Genomic DNA, 20222 nt, shown 5'->3' with positions numbered 1-20222 from the left:
AGAAACTGAACACTGCTGGCAGGCTGGATATTGTACATGAAGACCGTAAACTGTCCATCTAGCCTAGTGAACTTTGTAAACTACACCAGTTCACAAATAGTCTTTTGCACCACGGACGGATGTGGCCATGGTCCTAGTATCTTTGAATCAGAAGCACGTCTGGAGTACCGCTGGTTTAAGTTCTCTGAAAGAAAAGGCGATATACATCGCAGTGACGCAGAAAAAAGAATAAGCTTTAAATAGTCCTGTAATTAGTTGACGCAGTTGGGTTCGGAAGCTTCAGCACAGCCCGCTGGGAGGACTTTCTTTTGATCTGCGTCAGCCTGCAGAAGGAAAGGACTCTTCGGTACAGACGGACTAGGCGCCCACTCCGCCTTTAGTGCGGTCCGGCTGCGCTTGCACTTCATGCGCCGGTTCTGGAACCATATCTTGACCTGCGTGAGAGAGAATGAACTTTGGCTTCTGGAGAATGATAACCCATTTATTTGACGGCTTTGCTGTTTCAATAATTCTTTTTATAATGTGGTGTTTTACGTCTCAAAATGAAAATATGATGAGACAGGCCGTTGTGGGTGACTCCGGAACAATTTTGGCCACTTGGCTTGGGATTATTAACTTTTGCGCACAAGCTATAAAGTTCTTGCAGGGCAGAAGAAATGTCCAGAAAGAGATGGAGTGGACGTGGTTTTTTCCGCCCCAATAAGACTTTCTAGCTTGTGCGCGGAAGTTAATAATCCCAAGCAAAAACGCGATACTTCTGATACAATCCATCGCGAACAGTTTGTTGTGCCATGCGTGGAAGGCGTAGTTTACTGCATTGCATTGTCAAGCGGGAAAGAATGCTCGGGACAAACTGGCAGATGTCTCTACGGTAGCTTACGACAGCACTCAAACAATGCTGATAAACTGGCTGTAACCGGTGGTGTTGCTGCTCACTGCATGGGCTTTGGCTGGAAACCTTTGTTTAAAAAGACAAGAGTGATGGCCATGCATTCTGATGAACTTGAGAAGGGAAATCGTAGAGGCGTTCGAAATGAGCAGAAACAAAGATTGCTTGAGCTGTCCATCTCTTGCGTTGTCAGAGGAGGAGATACTGTTCTTGTCACTGCTTAAGCGATCTGTCAGGCTGTGGTTACGCTACACTTCCTTTCCGTCTTTTATTGTACGGTGCTATATATTCTGTGACAATACCATTAAGCATACCTTTTTACTAGCGCTGTGTCCTGTGAGCCTTATCTCACGTTGTGCGTTTGTTTGCGCTGAAAACTATTAACATGCAATACCGACTGGCCCACAAGTCTGTTTTCTTGAACTTGTAAGTCAGTCGTATCTGACGTGTATTTGGGAATATAGTGTTCTTGTCTTTTACATAAAACCATTGTTTTTTCCAACCGACCCTGTTTCATTGTTACGCTAGCAACGATGTTGAAAGCTGCTTGTTGACTTGAGTACAACTTGCAAAGCAGTACTATCACATCTAAGGGCTCATTATTCCGTAAAAAGATTGACCTTTTTTTTTGGCAGTTCTTCCAACTGTTGATTAGCCCCCGCTTACCATGAGGCGTACTGCAGTGACAGGTGGGACGCAGTTATTGCTTTGACATGGGTCTTAATAACTGAGAATAACAGGATACTGGTAGTTAGCAAAACCAGAATAATAAATACAGGATTACGTTCACGGTGTGAAAAATAACAAATCAGACTTGGGGGAAAATTGTACACGGACCTATGTAGATAAGCACAGGCAATCAGGGATGCACGTGTACTGTAACAAAATTGCACCTAAATACCTGTACAGCGTCGGCAAGATAGACGTGTGGGGCCCTATAACGTAAAACTATTCCAATACGTTTTTATTCGAATCTCTTGACATCAAATTTGCGTAACAACCGACGCAAGCATGGGGCGATAACCTGCAACGTTGTTTGAAAAGCTCTATCAAACACGCTTGTAATTTGTAGGATGTAACTTTCTTATGCTTTCAAACCGAATAGCATTGCCTACATTTAGCAGTTTTTCGTATCTAATTGGCTGAGAAGAGGCGAGTAGCACTCTCAAGTGGAGAGAGTTTCGATGGGGCCGAGCCAGCACAGTGAATGTAGATAACCGGATGAGGAGGGTGGTTCCGGTGTGTGCGTTTGGTCCACTTCCGCTTACTTAGCTTGCGATGGCTGGTCGAAAATTGCATCGGCGTGCAACGGAAGTTGAAAAACGGCGCTAAAACAGATCCTTGGCAAAGAAGAGTTGGCAGAGTGATGTCGTATACCTGCCGATAGGTATCGATAAGGTGATGCAGGTACGCATTTTTTTTTTATACGCAAATAAATGCATGCTTCCCGGAGGCTCGGAGTAGTTAGTGCCATAGTGATCGGCGGACAGCCATCTTCTATTCCTTTCGGAGTGGGGCACTGTCCTGCTACTCAGAAAATATTTCAGTGTTGTTCAGCATAATGACGTGCTTTGAACGCGTACACACCACTTCGACGCAGTGAGTTTTCGCGAGTTTGTGACGTTTCGTCACAGGCAGGCGAAGTGGGAATAGTCCGAGAGCGTTTGACCAATAGCAATTGGTCAAACGGCGCCTTTGTCGCTATTGCGAAAAAAGGCGTCTAATCAGGAATTATTATTTTTCTTTTGTTCGGTTTAATGATGCATAATCTGTGTTCACATTTCACATAAGATCGACTTTACGTTTAGTTTAAGCGGTTTTTATGACGTCGCATGGCAGGAAGGCGGAGTGGGTAGTGGCTCGAAAATTTTTTTACCAATCCTGGAGGGCTGATTGCAGAATCAGAATAGAAAAGCTTGGAATAGCTTTTTCTTATAAAGCCCCAGACCAAGCTGGCGCGAGTCCTCTACTTATTCTTCCTATCACGCATGTGGCTCCTACGCACTATGGGGGATTGGGCGAAAAAAGAATTATTCCAATTTCTAATGAATAAATTTCGAAATATCTAGGCGCTGTATAATGTAGAATTATCTGTTAAAATAAAATCAGTAAAGTTCCTTAAGCCGTGCGTCCACAGTCTAAACTTTTTGTCTCAGCGCCAGCATCTTCCAGAACGCGTGTCCCCGTCTTAACTTCTTTCTTAGCGCTGGCTCGGGACACCTGGCGGCAATACGCATAGATAGACATCGTACAGCGCCCATTGGCCAATCGGCATAATGCTCCGTTTTGGCTGTGATTGAAGCGTCTGTGGAACTGAGACTGCCCGAAGTGATCCCCTCGGTTGCGATCGCCACTGCTGCGACCAAGTACACCTGCTTCAAATAAATGTTTGAATTTGCTCCCATATGCAAATAATGAGAATTATTAGTAGAGATAAAATCGTGCAGTCAAATTTAGCATCGCAGATAACACTGCTGGTATTACATAAGGATTTGTTAAAACAGCGTGTGAAAATATCATTTTGGCATGAAACAAAAAAAAGAATAAACGTTTAAATAAGTGTGAAGCCACTCTAGAACACTAGACAACAACGAACAAAAGAAAAGTCAGGTAAGGAAACACGACAAAAGACTACGTGTTGTCCATACTATCCATTAATCCTGGATAGAACAGTGCGCACAGTTGGGATTACTCGAGTCGAGGTATGTCAAATGCGTTCCCCCGGTACTTATTCAGTACGTATAAGGCACTTCACAGCTGTAATATTTGTGCATGGTCTTTGTTCAGAATGAGTTGATTTTCTCTACTCAGCGGTTTTCACGTGATACATAGTAGGAGCTTTCACGGCGAGCTTCCTCAGTATAGTTGCAATGCTGATTTTCTGTTTAGTTTCGTAATTAGTAGCTACAGACGCAATTAGTAGCTACGCAATTAGTAGCTACAGACGTTTTCAATAGGTATATTGAAAAAAAAAACAAGGTGAACCGAGGGGTTAATCATAACCATAGGAAGCAAACAGATAATGAAACCAAGGAAAGCATAGGGGATATTATTTGTTGCTTTTCATTGAGGTGCAGAAAGGAATAGGTAAAGTGAAATGAAAGCGGATGAAGGAGCAACTTCTTCCCGGTGAGAGCAAAACCCACATCCTGCGCATTGCATGTGTGTTGCCCTAACAATTGCACTACGGCTGCAGCTTCTCCCGTTTTCTCATTATCGAGTACTTATATGGTTGTGTACAAGACATAACCGTAGAAGTGTTATCCAGCGCTACTCATGGCCCTGGCGGCGGACGTGGAACATCCTTTTGACCAACAGTTTCACGTAGTACGTGAACTAAGGAGCAGGTAGCTGACCAAAAAGCCCTCCTATGCTAACTGAAGGCGTGAAGCCTGCCGGAGTCAAGTCCGTCGCTATGCAATAAACAACACGCAGACGCGAACAGAATGTCTCTTTCGAAAGCTTGTACACAGAATGCGTGAAGACCCTTAATTATTTTCACAGTGAAGCTGTATATGGCTACCCCGGCAGATTTTCTGCGTCCGTGCGTGTGCACCGTGGCATCGACGAAGAAAAATTTTGGCCTCTAGAGCTAGCGTAAAAGAGCGTCTAACTTTGTAGGTTCAGTAGCATAAGTGTCCAAACCTATAACGGATGGCCATTGTTCATCCTAGTGCGCTTGTCGCAAGTGTCAAGTCGAGTGATTGATGCCCCACTGTTTTTGGCGCGGCGCTTGTTTGCTGCTGCTAGGGGGCGTGCCGCTGTAGCAACCGCCGTGTAAAGTTCGCAATAAACGCACACCTACATATCGTCCAATGTGTGTTCGCCTATAGAGTGACGTAAGTGTCGCCTAACGACCTTATCGGCCGTTGTTCTTGAGCGATTCCATGGGGTGGAGGCGTATCGTGCGCACGGAAGATGAGCAACATGTAGTAGAACGACGACGGGAGCGACTGCGAGAATGGGCGCGTCAGCTGTGGGAAGCCGCTAAGGCCGATCGTGCGTCCCTCGATGAGCCTGGCCCGTCGTGTAGGGGCGACCGACGACGACCCGCAGCATGACCGCCAAGAACGACCAGCTTCGCTAGTCATCCTTCTTCACAAAGTGTAAGCGTCGATGAATTTTTTTTTTTTTTTTACCGAAGGCTATTAGGTTGTATTAGAGGAAATATTCGTAGCCCATACCAAGCCGCATTAGTTCAGCTGAGGCAAAAAGCTTTCTATATAAAGGCGGCATTGTATTGGGAAGAGAGGGAATGACTATGCGACTGAAATAAGCCTATTCTGGTTGATAGTCATGACAAATCGTCTGTGATGTTATCCTATGACATAGGTCAAGTAAATATGACACCTAGTTATTGAAACTGACTAGGAAGCCTCGTATTACCTACACCACTAACGTCGCCAAAAAGAGCGTCAGCTATTAAGTCTTAATTTTTGGATGAAACGCCATTGCTTTTGTATAAACCTAATCAATTATTGGATTATTCGCGTTTGTTCAAGCATGAAGCTAGTGTAGAAACATATTTGCGATGTTAAGAACTTCAGCGCAGCTGTTTGGTGGAAATAATATTGCTACGCTACGGTGGATGGTTCACACAAGTGAATGACTACGTTCGTCGGACCTTTGTCAGCTACGTATGGAGGCCAAAATGATCACATCTGACTTCGGCCTCTCGCGATCATCGCTCACCATAAGTAAGCTCGTCTCGCCACAACAGTTTCATGGTCAAAGCTCGCTAGTCTACGCCGACGCACCTGCCGTTCGGTGAGGTCCAGGGCCAGGGCAATCTCGTAGCGCCGCAGCCGGGTCAGGTAGTTGCGCTGCGAGAACTCCGCCTCGAGCGTCTCCACTTGGCTGCGGCTGAAGGCGGTGCGTTCTTTGCGCGGCTCCCCTCGACGCTCCGCTGGGCGACGGGCTGCGTGGTGGCACACACGGGGCCGAGAATGGCCGCGTGACACTCATCTTACTAGAGTGCCGACGTTGTCACGCAAATCACGGCTCATTCTTTGCTTGTGTAGACACGTGATCTGGCGGCGTCGGTACCCTTTGGTACTTCATGTGTGACGCCCCGAGTCCTTCCATGTCAATTCTCTCACTTCTACCTCTTTCAAAATCAATTTGTTATCGTACTGAGCTTTCTCTGAACGTTATAGTGCGGCGTAAAGAGAACCAATGGGCCAGATTTCAAACCAGAGTATTCCCGGCGTGTGACGTGGGTCTCGTAACCCGTTGGCCTCATAAACAAGCGAAATATAGGCTCCAACAAAGCGGCCTATAAACACCTAGTGTTGACCGATAAAGAAATGCTGGTGAGTGTAGCTCTATCGCCTCAGCATTACACTTCATTATAAGCTCTACCACGGCACAAGATTTGTACACAGTACGTCGACTTATAAGAATGACTAATCCATATATATATATATATATATATATACCTCCTAATGAAACTGCCATTGTATCCAACGGCTTTCTTGAGTTTTATAAACTTCGTCGTTTGGCATTCTTGGCAAATGCTGCAAATTGCGTTCCTCCCTCTGTGTCACAAGGGGGCATGAAATAATAATTATATTTACATATATTTTGTACTCTGAGCGTGCACCTCTCCCCACTATTGTTCTTTCGATATGCATCATTCGTCGCGTTTGTTTTTGCGGCAGCACCGCATCAATGTTATACGCTGAGCGTCCACATGATTTGGTGTTAAGATTGCCGCATAATTTGTGAACGGTCTAGTGCGCTAACAAACACTCTATTGTGACCGGCAGTGGCCTCTGTGGTGCCTAATATGCCTATTGCATGCACGCAATGACAGAAAAACGGCACTTGTACACATCACATTTAACTGCATTAGTCGCTCAAATAAAACTTCGTTTTCCATATATTTGAGCACGTGTGTTCGATCTGCATTATTTTATTTTATTGCTGTATTTCTATTACAAAGCCAGTTGGTAAAATACACTTAATTTCCCTGGCATCATGGCCAGTTGCCTTTATATCGTTTTAACTAATAAAAGATCTAGCCCCACAGTTGCCCCTATTTTTCCTCATGATAGCGTAACGAGGGCTTCCATAGTGGCAGCCTTGATGCCACCATGCAAGCATATACGATGGTGTAGTTTCATAGTCGGTAATTCAGTCCTACTATCACCTACCGTCTGTCGTTTTCAATTTAAGAGATGCGCCACATCTGCCGCCATGCCTTTGAATGCCGCTGGAGAAGACAACCTGGGCCAGTTCTAATATACTTAAACAAATGCAAGTGGTATCGGGGACGGCCACCGCCACAGCTCAATCGTAAAGCAACTGACGTCTAATGCAGGAGAACGTGCGCTGAATCTTTCTTCCGGAACCACTCTAGACTTTGCCGATGGTGGCTGTCTTGCCGTGTAGCTCAAACAGGATATAAGGAGTCGCCGTATACGTATGCCCATTTGAACTACCCCCTGAGGATGTGCCGCTGGCCGTTTCGGTTCTATTCAGAGAAGCGTCATAGCCGTATCTACCGGAGGGAGCGGGGCAAGGGAGGCAAGGGGGGCACTAGCTAAATCTTCCTACTTCATAGTGTGACCGCACAAGTGACGCTTTCCTTTAGTACGCATATTCCTGCTTGGACAGCGGCGATTGTCTTTTGTGCCTTCTCGGGACACCCTGTAGCCGACGACGCACGGGATTCGCCATACACGCTCTCGTTGGGGATAATGCCTGGCGCTGGGCAATTCCCGCTCTAAAAACTGTTAGCTTGCGCAACTTGCATCATACCCAGCTTTTGGTACCGCCATATCCGTATTCTAAAACACAATGAGCTTCTTACATTCAATCTGCGCATGAGAATGAACACAAGGAGCGTAAAAAGGGATAGCCCAATATAACGAATTCAATGAGATCATTGAATATCGTGTCCTATTCAGTAAGAGTTCTTTGTACCTTAGAGGATCCAATGAGTCGGCATTGTACGGACAGGTTTTACTTTTTATGTATTACACGGAACTGACGTTCGCTTGCTGGCTCTACGTTGTCCGTCAAAATGTTATGTTTTATTGCATCCGGAAAAGGAAGCATTGTCAGCCACCCAGCCACATTGTAGCATGAAGCTACAATGGAATCCCGCACCACTTTTCGAGCAATAAAATATCACAGGTGAAGGGGAATGGGTTCTTTTGCGGAGATAAAACTCGGACGCTTCCTTTCCGTGCCAATCACTTCACTGTCTATGCTAAATAGGGGGCTAGTAGCAGCGCGGGGTCAAGTTAAGCGACAACTTGAAACGCAGGGACAACGAACGTGGCAAGGGAGTTCAGCGAAAGTTCGCATGGTGTAGGAAGTTTCATGAAAAAGAAATCTTATATCCACACATTATTCTGCTACACTGAATATGCAGAAGCATGTCGAATGTAGCACTGAAGGAAAAAGAGTACAACAAATTTTGCAGCCTATAGTACCCATACAAACGTAATCCTATTTCTCATGGCTGCACTCTTCTTTGAATAGATAAACCTAATTTCGAATAACCAAAAAGACAATGCTTTTCGGCATTAGCTCTAACATTGCTGGAGCAAATCCTGAAGACGGACAGTGAAGCACGAGGTAATAGACTCTTTGGCAGCATGAAGTTCGCAGAATAACGAGGAGTGCCAAGAGCTCAAGGCACTGATGGCCGTCTTTTTGGTTGTGAAGGACCAGCGTTGGTGAAGGACCAGACGACGAAATTCGTGATTTATGGATATGCGGTGCTCACCTGCTGTGGCGTCATGGGAGCTGGGCGCAGGATGAGTAAAAGCTGCTCCATCAGCGCTGTCCCTGCTGCAGCCAGAGTGCTCCAGAAAGAGGAACCCTGGAACCTCACCTCTCCAGTCCTGCGCGTATAAACAAGTACAAATACAAGCAACTGCTGATGCCTGGACAGACAGACCGACAGAAAAACTTTATTCATAGCAAGTGAGTTTGGTCTCCTCTGGGCCCCTGGACCACCGCACGGTCCCGCACTACGTCGAGAGCCACCGCAGTAAGCTGCGATGTCGGGTCCGTAGACGAGAGCAGGATCTCCCAGTCTTCAAAGCTTGAGATGGCGGGCTGTCCCTGCGGCGGAGGATCAGCAGGGCAGCAAAAAGGATGTGGGAGAGTGTGGCGTGAGGGTCTCCGCATGGGGAGCATGCAGGGGAGATGCCACAGTAGTGGGATAGCAGCTGAGGGGATGGGAGAGAGCAGGTCTGGAGGCGTCTCCAGAGGATCTGTCGGGATTGGGTCAGGGAGGGTTGGGGAGGAGGGTAAGTCCGACGGTCCAAACGGGATATTTGCGTGAGCTCCGCAAAGCTGTGCGCCCGCTTCCTCGAGAAACCCGGGTCGAGGCTGTCCTGAGCCTGGCAAATTAAACCTCGGGCGAATTTATCGGCAGCCTCGTTTCCGGGGTTCCCAGAGTGAGCCGGCATACACTAGAGCTCTACCCTGCGTGGTAAATTCTGGGTGGGGATTTTCAACAAGTTCCAGGCAGGGTAGTGAATCCTGCCTCTGGCAAAGTTTGACAATGTAGTCTTTGAATCACTAAAGATGTACTCAGCATCCGAAAGGGCAAGGGCTAAGGCGATGGCGGTCTCCTCTGCTTCCTCAGGTGTAGAGCCCGAGGGAAGATGGCGAGTTAGGGGTTGGGGTAAGGTTGGGTTTTAAGCAACTGCTACAGCTTCATGCGTTGTACATGCGGCGTCTACCCAGATGGCTTTCTCGTCTTGTCCGTAATACTTGTGGAGGGCATCTGCGATAGCTACGCGGCGAGAGATGTGATACTGGGGATGGACGTTTCGAGGAAGGGGTTTCACTACAAGGGGTGTATGAATGTGTCGAGGAATGGCTATAAGGGTTGACTGATTAGCGGGTATGTTGATGCGAAGGGAGGCGAGGATATGGCGGCCAGTGGCGCTCGCGGCAAGTCTTAAGTACTGCGTCTGAAGGTGCGCCTCAACTAGTTCAGGAAGCGTGTTATGCATGCCTAGTGCAAGGAGTTTGGCTGTGCTAGTACCGCGAGGTAGTTTGAGGGCTGCCTTACTTGCAAGGCGGATCATGGCATTCACGCGCTCGCTTTCCGTGCAGTTCAGCTTGAGATATGGAGTGGCGTACAGAATGCGGCTAAGCGTAAAATCATGTACAACGTTCATGTTGTCTGCTTCATTTAAACCCTAGTGCAGGGAAGATGCGCGGCGTAGAAGCTGCAACACTGATAGCGTGGAGGCCTTGATTCTGGTGTATCGGTGTATGGTGTATGGTGTATGGAGGGTATCGTCATTGCGTCCGGAATCCTGCAGGTAGAAGCCAAGGATGCGCAGGGTGGGAGTGATGGGGATAGGGGATCCTTGTAAAGTGGTTTGGATGGGTGAGTTAGATTTTGGTCTAATTAGGAGGAGCGCGGACTTAGAGGGGGAACACTCGAGTCAGATAGATGATACGTGAGAGGAGATCGTGTCGACTGCTAATAGTAGTTTCCTCAATTTCCCCGTCTGAGCCATGAGTGGTCCATGTGGTAATATCATCAGCGTACAGAGTATGTTTTAGGTGTGGAATGAGATTGAGGTTCCGGGCTATGGGGATGAGAGCAATGTTAAATAGAAGGGGGGAGAGGACCGCGCCTTGCGGAGTTCCAAATTCGCCGAGTGTATAAGAGGGTGTGCTGAGCTGATCATTGTGCAAGGAGGCAGTACGGCCAGAGAGGAAGGCGCGAACGTAGTTATAGGTCTTAGGGCCAACCTGTAGTTCCTGCAGTTCCCGTAGGATGGCAGCGTGTCGAATTCTGTCAAATGCCTTAATGAGGTCAACCGCCAGGATGGCTTTAGTAAGATGGAGGATGGTATCATCAAGCACATCGTGCGTAATTTGAAGTAGGGCATCCTGCGTATATAGATGCGCACAAAATCCCACCATACTGTGGGGGAAAATGTGATTTTCTTCCATGTACGTTGTCAGTCGGGAGAGGATTACGCGCTCAAAGGTCTTGCCGAGACAAAGTGTAAGAGAAATGGGGCGGATGTTCTCGACGGTGACGGGCTTGTGGTGTTTTGGGTGATGCCTGGAAACGTCCAGCTCGCAGACGCTGCCACCAGTTTTCTTCAGTTCGTTTCACCCCCAGCTTTGGCCCCACTCCTACAGTGTGCTGCTTAATGACAGATATTATCAAGGTATCATAACGCTATTTATACAATTGGATGTCCAGTGTGAGGTGGGGCTGAGGTGGTCCTTTAACATCTGGAGTCCCCTAGGCCAGCGTACTTGGTCCCCTACTTTTCTTAATTTTTATTAATAATCTACCCAAATGTGTCTCATCAGGAATTCGATTATTCGCAGATTATTGTGCTATATATCGCAATATTAGTAATGACGCTGACCGACTTTCCTTACAAACTGACCTTGATGCGGTGACCGCTTGGTGCTCCTCGTGGTTAATATCTTTAAATACGTCTAGAACCAAGCTAATGTCATTTACCAACCATTCCACTCGACTTCCTACCGCCTACTTTCTCAATAATGCTATCGTAGAACTTGCGCCAACTTACAAGTATCTTGGCCTTCATCTTAAGTCTGACCTAACTTGGCATTGCCATATTAACACCGTCTTAGGATCAGCTAACCGAGCACTCGGTCTTCTTCAGCGTAACCTCAAGCAAGCACTTTCACACTTAAAAAAAGCTTGCTTATATCATGCTGATCCTCCCAAAAATTGAATGTGCTTCTTCATATGGGGTCCCGATCAAGAATACATAATCAACAACTTTGAATCTCTGCAAAACCGTGCTGTTCACTTCATCTTTTACAATTATTCACGCTTCACCAGCGTCACATCGTTAAAACGACGTGCCGAGTTGGAATCACTATCACGTCGACGCCAGTTTGCTCGCCTAACCTTATTTCATAAACTTTGTCACCGTTCCACGCTTCACGAAGACTTCTTTTCACCACCCCCTGCAGTCTTTCCGCACCGTGACCACTCTAACAAAGTAAAACGCATAACGTGCCGCTCATCGCTCTCCGCAAGATCATTTATTCCTCGCACAATAATAGAATGGAATAACCTACCATCACGCATAGCTACTGAAGTTAACTTACCATCTTTCCAAACCTTGTTGCAAGAAAACCGTTAGTGGTAGCAGATTAGTTATGACTTGTTATACGTACATATTGACATATTATGTAAAAACGTTCTTGTGTTTTCATGACTTAGTACATATACTCCTTGTTCATATCTATTTATGTTCCTTGTGTGTGTGGAGGGGCGGGGGGTGTTTATTTAATGTAGTTTTATTTCTTGTGTATATTTCATCTTTGGGTCCCCCCTATGTAATACCTCCGCATGAGGGCCCTTAGGGGTAACGTAAATAAATAAATAAATAAATAAATAAATAAATAAAAAGTAAATTAGCTGGCGCTGTGACACCATGCGGCGCTAACAGACGCTGTCACCAGTTTTCTTCCGTTCGTTTCACCCCCATCTTTGGCCGCACTCCGACATTGTGCTGGTTAATGACAGATATTATCAAGGTATCAAAACCCTATTTCTGCAATTAAATGTCCAGAGTCAGGTGGGGCTGAATTATGTGCTGTGGTGCAGCACAAGCATTCTCCTCGAAAATTTCTGCCTGCGATTGAATGACAAGGCGTCTGACCCGGACATCAAGACTAAAAAGCGGAAGCAGCAAACTCTAACAAATAAGTGTGTAGAACGCCGGTGCGTGTAGAAAACACGTCTCTCCATTCTCTATTTCTCCCTAATTTTATTCAGAGTACTACACGCGTAGCCGAAGGAGAAAGTCGGCCAAGCGCACAACTATTATGCGGACTTTTGCTGAAGCGTTCCTACGCTTCCGCCGGAGCCGGCCCCGTCTGGCTTCGGAGGCAGCCCCCCGCCCTTGAGCCAGTCTAGGTGGCGTTGCGCGGCGTCTGCCAGTTCTGCCAGAGCGCGCGAGGAGGCGGCGGCATTCATCAAAGCGTGTCGCTTACATTACGAAGGTTTAAGGGGTTTTAAGCCGGCGAACGCGGTTCAATACCGCGTGCGCGAGGGAAGAGGTACAGTCGAGCGCGATTTGAAGGTTATCGCGCGAGCGTCGACCGGGAACGAGTACAGCGCCATGGCCCAGAATTCTCTGCCGAGGCGAGGGAATTATCAGGCCTGCTTCCCTCACTCTTTTTGCTGTTCCTTCAGCAGCCGTCACTCCCTGCTGGGCTATAAGTTTCTTTCTTTTTCTTTTTTTTTTTGGTTCTTCGAACAGGCTGTGATCGCAGTGGGCACGACGTATTCTTCGGTATTATCTGAAATTGAACGTTACGAAGCTGTATCTAGCCTATGTAACGTCATTGCTGCTGAGCCAGGAAGAATGGGTGACCAAGAACATTAGCTTAAGCCTGCGAAGATACGAGGTAACCAATTCCACACTTTATCGCAACAAATGGAAAGCTTAGAATAGAGAGAAAGGGCGGTGAGTTTGCCGCGGGGTGATGGTTGTTGTATGTAACAGCGAACGAGGGAGAGAAGAGTGCGAAATCATGATTTTTCCTCACCCGAAACCGGCCGCCAGGTGCCTGGAGTGCTGGGCTGGTTGACGCTCGCGCGATAACCTTCAAATCGCGCTCGACTGTACGCTGCCCAACACCCTCTGAATATTCTTGAAGGCCTCTCCACCGGTCGCATGACGTCACGCCAAGTGACCGTGCCGGCGCTGCGCTTCGCTATCTCAGAGTTGCGCCCGTTTGCACTGCAGTTAGGGTACTGCCGCGCTTAGCTGCCAAGAAGTTCCAAGCTGTCTGATACAGTGATTTGTTCATTTTTCTTTCGTGGTTAGCGCAAAAAAAAAAATGAAGCGGAGTAGTTTGTGCATGCCTAATACTGGTTTTTATCTGCTTTATTTATAATTGGTTTCATTATTACAGGACACCTTATATACTGAAAAATATTCCCGCTTTGAGCTCCTAATCAAGCTTTTTCCCTTATTAATTTAAACATTTTCACATACTCTGCGACGATACTATATTGAGCATTCTGGAAGTTTATAAAAAGTCTTCTGCTTCGCTGTTAATATTTTACATTCAGATATAATGGCGTGCACTCACAGGAACGTTGAGCTGTCAGAGTTCAACCATATGTGTTAATGGGGGCAAAATACTATTACGGCACGCCATATAAGTTGTCTTCGCGTGCACAAGGGAAGCATGCTGTAGCTAGTCCAACCACTGTAGTAAGAAACCATGAGACGCCAGCAGTGAAGTGTTCGCAAAAGTATTTTTATTGCGTTAGAAAGAACTTGCATCCACTTTTATTGCATTCACTTTTTCTTCAGCGTTGCTGCTTTGCGGGCTGCCGCCTTCTGCTGCGCATTGTCTTGTATAGTGTCATTTATTACTTTGCAAAAGTTGCTTAAAACTACATTGGTTGCAACACGAACTACCAAACGCAAGAGAGTTTGTGCACTATGACCATTCTCGCATGTCTCAATGTCTGGTTCTTCCAGGAGAGAAATCGTCTGCGAACTCACAACACCACGCTGATTACCACAGGAGAGAAAATCTTTCGCGTTGGCTCCGAAACACAACTTCTCTGCAACTAATTTAGTCATCAGTACCATATGCACTGTGCATGGCTGCGGAAATTTCAGCCCTCCTCTCGATAGGTTAACTATCATGGCTGTGTTTTCCGCTTCAATCTCACGGTTTTGAATAACCAGTGTACTGAAGCAAATGGAGCACGAAAGCTTCTTTAAAGCAGCATGAGCAGCCTATCCTGCAATGTAAACAATGGGATCCATATCGGAGTGGGCACGTGCAATATCGTCGTCACTGACAGCCACGGAAAAGTTGCATCCTACAAGTTCTTCACTGATGCCTTCACACTCTGTTTCATCGCGTGGAAATGTCAAAAGTTTTTGAAGACGAAGCTTTTTCTCACATTCGTAGAGTTGACGCACCGAAATATGGTACTGTGCTCCTGCTAGTTGGCGGTAACGGCCAAACCGGTCTTCTAGCGCGTCCGTCTGAAACTTTCCCAGCAAGACGTACTTAAAGTGAAGTTCCTCCAAGCAGTACCGCGAGAGTTCAACCAGGCAATAGCACGTCAGTCGCAAAGCACTGTGCGTCTCTTTCGTCAGCGAGCCACTGCTGGCGCCAATTCGTATCCAAGCGTCCAGCCAGTCGACAACTGCACTCAAGAAAGTTAACTGTGTGTCGCCAACAGACGTTACAGGATATTGCATGCTGTCCCTAAGCCTCTGGCCTTTGCAAGGGTCTTTAACGTTGACTATTCGCCACCATGTGAGGATAATGTGAATGAAAAGAGCGGTCGACTCAGCTTGAGCAATCTTCAATGCGGAACCATGTGTTCTAAGTGCATTTGACACGAACTCATCCATGAGATCCAGGACGAGTTTCACATTTTGCCGCTCCAAAGAGGTGGGATTCACGGCTTTTGCGTTCAATCTATAGCCAGCCTTCACAAGCGATGATTTCTCTGCAGAATAAAGCTGCCACACAGCTGCAAAAGAAGCAGCTTTCATACGAGGAGGCCCTTCAGGCATGGTTCCATTCAAGTCCATTTCAGGGAAATAGAGACATGTTCCGTGGTTTTTTTGGTTGATCCAATTGTTCCGGACGCACTTCAGCAGATGCACAGGATCTACAACGTAGAAAAGAGGACGAGCGTTGTCTGCTGGATGGGGATAAACAATGCTCAGTTGAGGGCTTGCAGCAAATAAGGACATCATCTTGCGGTTCAGAGCATTGTTGTCTGTTACTACAGCGATGACTTTAAGGCCCATTTCCTCAACATTTAAGATTATGTTCTTGGCATGCTCGTGCAAAATTTCTGCGCTCATTTTGCTCACAGGCAGTATGTGAATGACATCCTTATTTGCAGAAAGGAGCGACTGTACCATGAACACATGAGCTGTTGTGGCGGGTTCTGTGGAATGAACCGATGATCCTAATATTGTGCCCCCTTTGTAGTCAAAGTATGGTTTTAAGTGGATCTCATCAATCATCAGGGTGACGGTCTTTTCATGGTCTTGCATTGACTTCACTCGTTCTCGAATGTAGGAAAGGTAGTGCGTTTGCTTTTGCTCTAGAAGAGGGTCAGCTTTGTAATTTGAGCAAACACGCCGGAGTGTGGAAGGATGGGGCAAGATAATTCTTGATGCAGCTCTTGTGAAGCGATAAGCATGAGGAGAAATTGAATTCATAATACTTGCGAATACCAATAGTTCTGGACTATACACACGCTGCTTCGCAAGAAGAAGTGTTATCTGCTCACCTAGAAATTTCAACAAAGCAGTGTTCTTTCGGCGTATCACTGTCCTCAATGACGTCTGCAAGAAGTGAACTGACTAAGTGCAATACTTTAGTTTCCTTCGACTCTTTCGTCACTCCAGGTATATCATGGAAGTGTTTCTCGATCTCCTCTAGCAACAAGGACAGACTGGACGTGTCACATACTTGAATTGGCACAGTGCTACCCCAAGGAAGCGACTGAAGCTTCACTCCATTCAGGAAAACGGAAAGTGATAGATCTGGGAGAACTAGCAAGGCGCGTTTCACATTAGGTGAAGGATCGTTCTCAATGAGAAGAAACATAACGCACTTTTCATCGACAGAAATAGTCCAAAACGTTGTGTTGCAAATCCCAGACAGCTTAGCTTTAAGTTCCTCGTATGATGAAATTTTGTTTCTTTTGTGTTCTAGTTCATTAGATTCAAGGGATCTTCTCATAGCCTCCTGCAGCGCAGCATTTTCCCTTCTTGCTTTTTTGGTGTCTGGCGATTCACTGCGTGCTGGCGTTGAGGAAAAATATTTTGGACAGTTTGGGAACAGAGAAGGCACAACATCCTTCTTCAACTGCAGTCTATCACGCTCCATCTCTATTGTTCTTCCTGTCTGTTCATCTTGATGAGACAACGTCATGATGAAGTCATCTGCGTGGAAGTGCAGTTCACATAACTGTCTATTGCATAAAACGCTCAGTAAAAAGCATCTTAAGAACGTGGACATTTTCCACATTTTCCACGCAAACAGACAAAAATTGTAGCACGCAGAAGTGACGCAATTTATACTAAGGGTGATAATCTAGGTATACGAGCTAAAATGTGAGAATGAAGTTCGTTCGAGCGTCCGTAAAGATATTATTCCTGTACAGATGTACGCACAGTCTAGCGCTTATCCGCGGAAATAAGTGCCTGCTGTCCAATCCGTACTTTATCTAAAATGCTCTCACTGCCTACGAAGGGTACTTTCCATTCTTGGAGTCACAGTCCATACAATAGCAAAAGCTCATCACTAAAAAAAAATTACCTGAAGCAAAGCTTCAGTGCCTTACCCTCGAATGCGCTGTAGGTGTGAAATCCTTTCGTGGAATGGCTCGCAACCATGCTTTCTTCAGTGCTTCGTCTCTTGGAAAGCAGTAAACACGCACTTTTGGGCCATTGTCATAGTTTCCACGGCACCCGGGAACACAGCACCGGCCAATATTTCACAAAGTTACACTCGCCGCAACAAGGCAGGCATTCAGCGATGAACTCCGGGTGAACTTTCCATTCCTACGATAGTACACGTATACAGGCCACAAAGGAACAGCCACACGGAAAAGATACTGCTGACGTTGCAGAGGTTGTCTAAGTAAACACAACAAAACACTTGTATTGCATTAGGACCGTTGCACGGCGAAGGGGTGGCAGCGACTGACTGACGCCGCTGACGCTGCTAGCGAGTCAACTGAACTAGACGCTGGATGAGACGCCGGCTGCGCTCAAGTTCACTTGCGCGCGCTCCACGCGCGTTCGTGGCGAACGCGGGAACAGGGATGGCGTCGGCATTGGCGTTTGTGCTGTCTCTTGCGGGAATGGCCATGCCGGTCGAGCAGCCGGACGCATGGTGTGACGTAGCGCGTGTGGAAAGGAGGGTCAGGAGAGGCCTGAAGAATATTGAGAGGGTGTTGCGCTGCCCCGATGCTTGCCCTCTCCTGCGGCGCGCGGGGCAGTGGGGTGAGGCGAAGGAAGACGGGCGTTCTTCACCGGCGGCTGCTACGGTGCTTCGATTCCTCCCCGACCGCCGCTCCGTGCAGAGTGGAGACAATCGCGTCGTCTACTACGCCATTAGGCTGCTTCACATGACGCGATTGGGGCGAAAAAAATCGTTCTGCGGCGCATGTCGCATAGCGATTTTCGCTGAAAGCTTTCACATGCGTTTGCAGCGGCGCGATTTCCGTCGCAGCGATGCGCAAGGTTGCTGCCTGCATCGGTAAATAAGCACAACATGGAAACTAGTCAAATGTTCGAATTTTCCTATTATCATTGGATAATAGAATAAGTACACCATTTTTTAACGTTTAAAAGCGTGGAGACTTTACGACAGTTTGCAAATGCGGTGAGTGAGACGCTGCACAACACCGCAAGTATGAGCGTGCGGCTTGTGCGGTGTCGGTGGGGTGGTTTCGTTTAGAATACTCTAGAATTGTTGTTGCTATGGAAGCCACAACTTTTTTCCTGGATGTGTATTTGCTTTTGCAGAAGAACAAGCTACTATTGAGTGTGCATGCATGCATGTATTGAGTGTACAGTACATGCATGCATGTAGATGCATGCATGCATCTGGCACAATTTGTAGCGAAGAAAAGGTTGTCGACGGTGGCGCTCAAGATACGTGCCTCATAGAGTTACATAGAGCATATACAGTAACTCTAGTGCCTCATGCTGAAGCGGCGCCCTTCTCCCGACCTGGATAGCGTGCAGCTTCTCCTTTTAAACGAATTGTGCAAGCGGAAGAAAAACAAAATGTTCATTAACCCACAAACGCTGGTGGGTACGCCCTATTAAAACATAGCTAAAGATGGTGCGCGACATTGCTTCAAAGAGCTAGCAACGCGTGGTAAAACAGTAAAGTGACTATTTTGACGGCGCTTTGTTTCGTCACACATTGCCCCTTCCACATCGCGCCGATCGCTGCGACTCAGCGACGGCGCGACCTTGTTGGAATCCAGTCACGAAGAGCCCAGGACGTCGCGGCGGTCGCTGAGCGACGGAATTCGTTGTGTCGCTCACTGAAAATCGCGCAATGTGAAACAGCCTATTGGGCAAGCTAATCGCGGACGCCCTAGGAATGTGTTGCGGGCGCTCGTGCGTCTTGAAAACAGTCTGCGACGTGGCTACAAATGCGCGCCTGCGCGGGCCTCATCGTAGTGCGCGTAGTGCCGGTAGCTTCGTAAGCGCTGTGGTTTCGACGTTTCGTCCTCGCTGAAGCGAGACATGCATGAAGGTCAATTCGCTTGCTGCTCCCGCGATTCCTCGCTTTAGAATTTTCACAGCGAGTTTCAGCACTCATCGAGCGAGATGTGTTCATGTTTACCTGTGCGAGCGTGACACCGTACTGGTTAATTTAGCTAAAACGCGTTAACGGGCCAGTTGGTTGGAATCCATGACAGAACGTGTAAGCGCGACTGAACAAGGACGCAGAAAGAAGCAGACACACAAAGACGGCACTATCTTTGTGCGTCTGTTCCTTTCTACGTCCTCATTGAGTCACGCTTACACAATCTATCATTATTAGTTTATTTAGTTAGCCAATGCTTACAACTTTATACGGCAGATAAAACTACCATGCTTATTTCGTACAGCTATCTACTAATTTGATGCCCCAATCGGTGCTTACTTTACCTTTCGGGCGGAACTGCGAGTTTTTTTCTCTCTTAATGTCACTTAAAATATTGTCACATAGTAGTGACGGCGAAAAAAGCAACAAAACTCGGAAAGATGAAACTGGCGTTTTATTTGGTGAACATGTGCCCACAAGAACACTTAAAGCACAATGATAGCAGCAAACACAGTCAGCGATCGTCGAAAATCTGATCAGCGGGTCGAGCGCGTCAGCTTTTATACATCAGTCATCAGATGTTCCAGAGTAATCGCTGGTGCCCACGTGTCTTCCAGAATCTTCTACACCACTCGCGTCGCGCATACACGAAACCAGATTACACAAGGTTCGGTTACATCTGACAGCGGATAGAACCATCGATAGAATTCGTGAAACTTCTGATACAGGCAGGCGCGCCCTGCGCTGTGCGAGAACGTGTCGTAGGCGGTGAACCGTAGTCACTCGATAAAGATAAGCACGTGTCAATATCGGCTATTCCCATTTTTTCTCTTACCGACGCCACTATCTTCCTGTCTCTTAACGTTACGCCTGAGATTCTTCGTTCCATCGCTCTCTACAGCGTTCTCGAGCTTCTTTGTTAACCTCCAAGTATCTACTCCATACCCTAGTACCGGTAGAATGCATTGATTGTATACCTTTCTTTTCAATGATAGTGGTAAGCTTCCTGTCA

At 46.9% G+C, this 20222-nt stretch overlaps 1 protein-coding gene and 1 long non-coding RNA gene across 2 annotated transcripts in view; one reads left to right on the top strand and one right to left on the bottom strand.

The window, feature by feature from the left end:
- Positions 1–212: 212 nt before the first annotated feature.
- The window catches only part of LOC126526622 (homeobox protein Hox-A4a-like), a 49578-nt gene continuing 29568 nt past the window's right edge, over positions 213–20222 (bottom strand). Inside the window, exons 3-5 of the mRNA XM_050174491.2 lie at positions 8628–8745; positions 5647–5807; positions 213–434 (exon numbers count right to left, since the gene is read on the bottom strand). Coding sequence (XP_050030448.1) covers positions 252–434; positions 5647–5807; positions 8628–8745 — 462 coding nt within the window. The 3' untranslated portion in view covers positions 213–251. The remainder of the gene's footprint in view (positions 435–5646; positions 5808–8627; positions 8746–20222) is intronic.
- Positions 4719–20222, top strand: part of LOC129383638 (uncharacterized) — a 56376-nt gene continuing 40872 nt past the window's right edge. The window contains exon 1 of the long non-coding RNA XR_008611496.2: positions 4719–4995. This is a non-coding gene — a long non-coding RNA (uncharacterized lncRNA). The remainder of the gene's footprint in view (positions 4996–20222) is intronic.

This window comes from Dermacentor andersoni, chromosome 8 (genome assembly GCF_023375885.2).
Source record: "Dermacentor andersoni chromosome 8, qqDerAnde1_hic_scaffold, whole genome shotgun sequence".
NCBI lineage: Eukaryota > Metazoa > Arthropoda > Arachnida > Ixodida > Ixodidae > Dermacentor > Dermacentor andersoni.
Note: the sequence above shows the minus strand (reverse complement) of the source record. Positions and strands in the feature narration are given on the sequence as shown.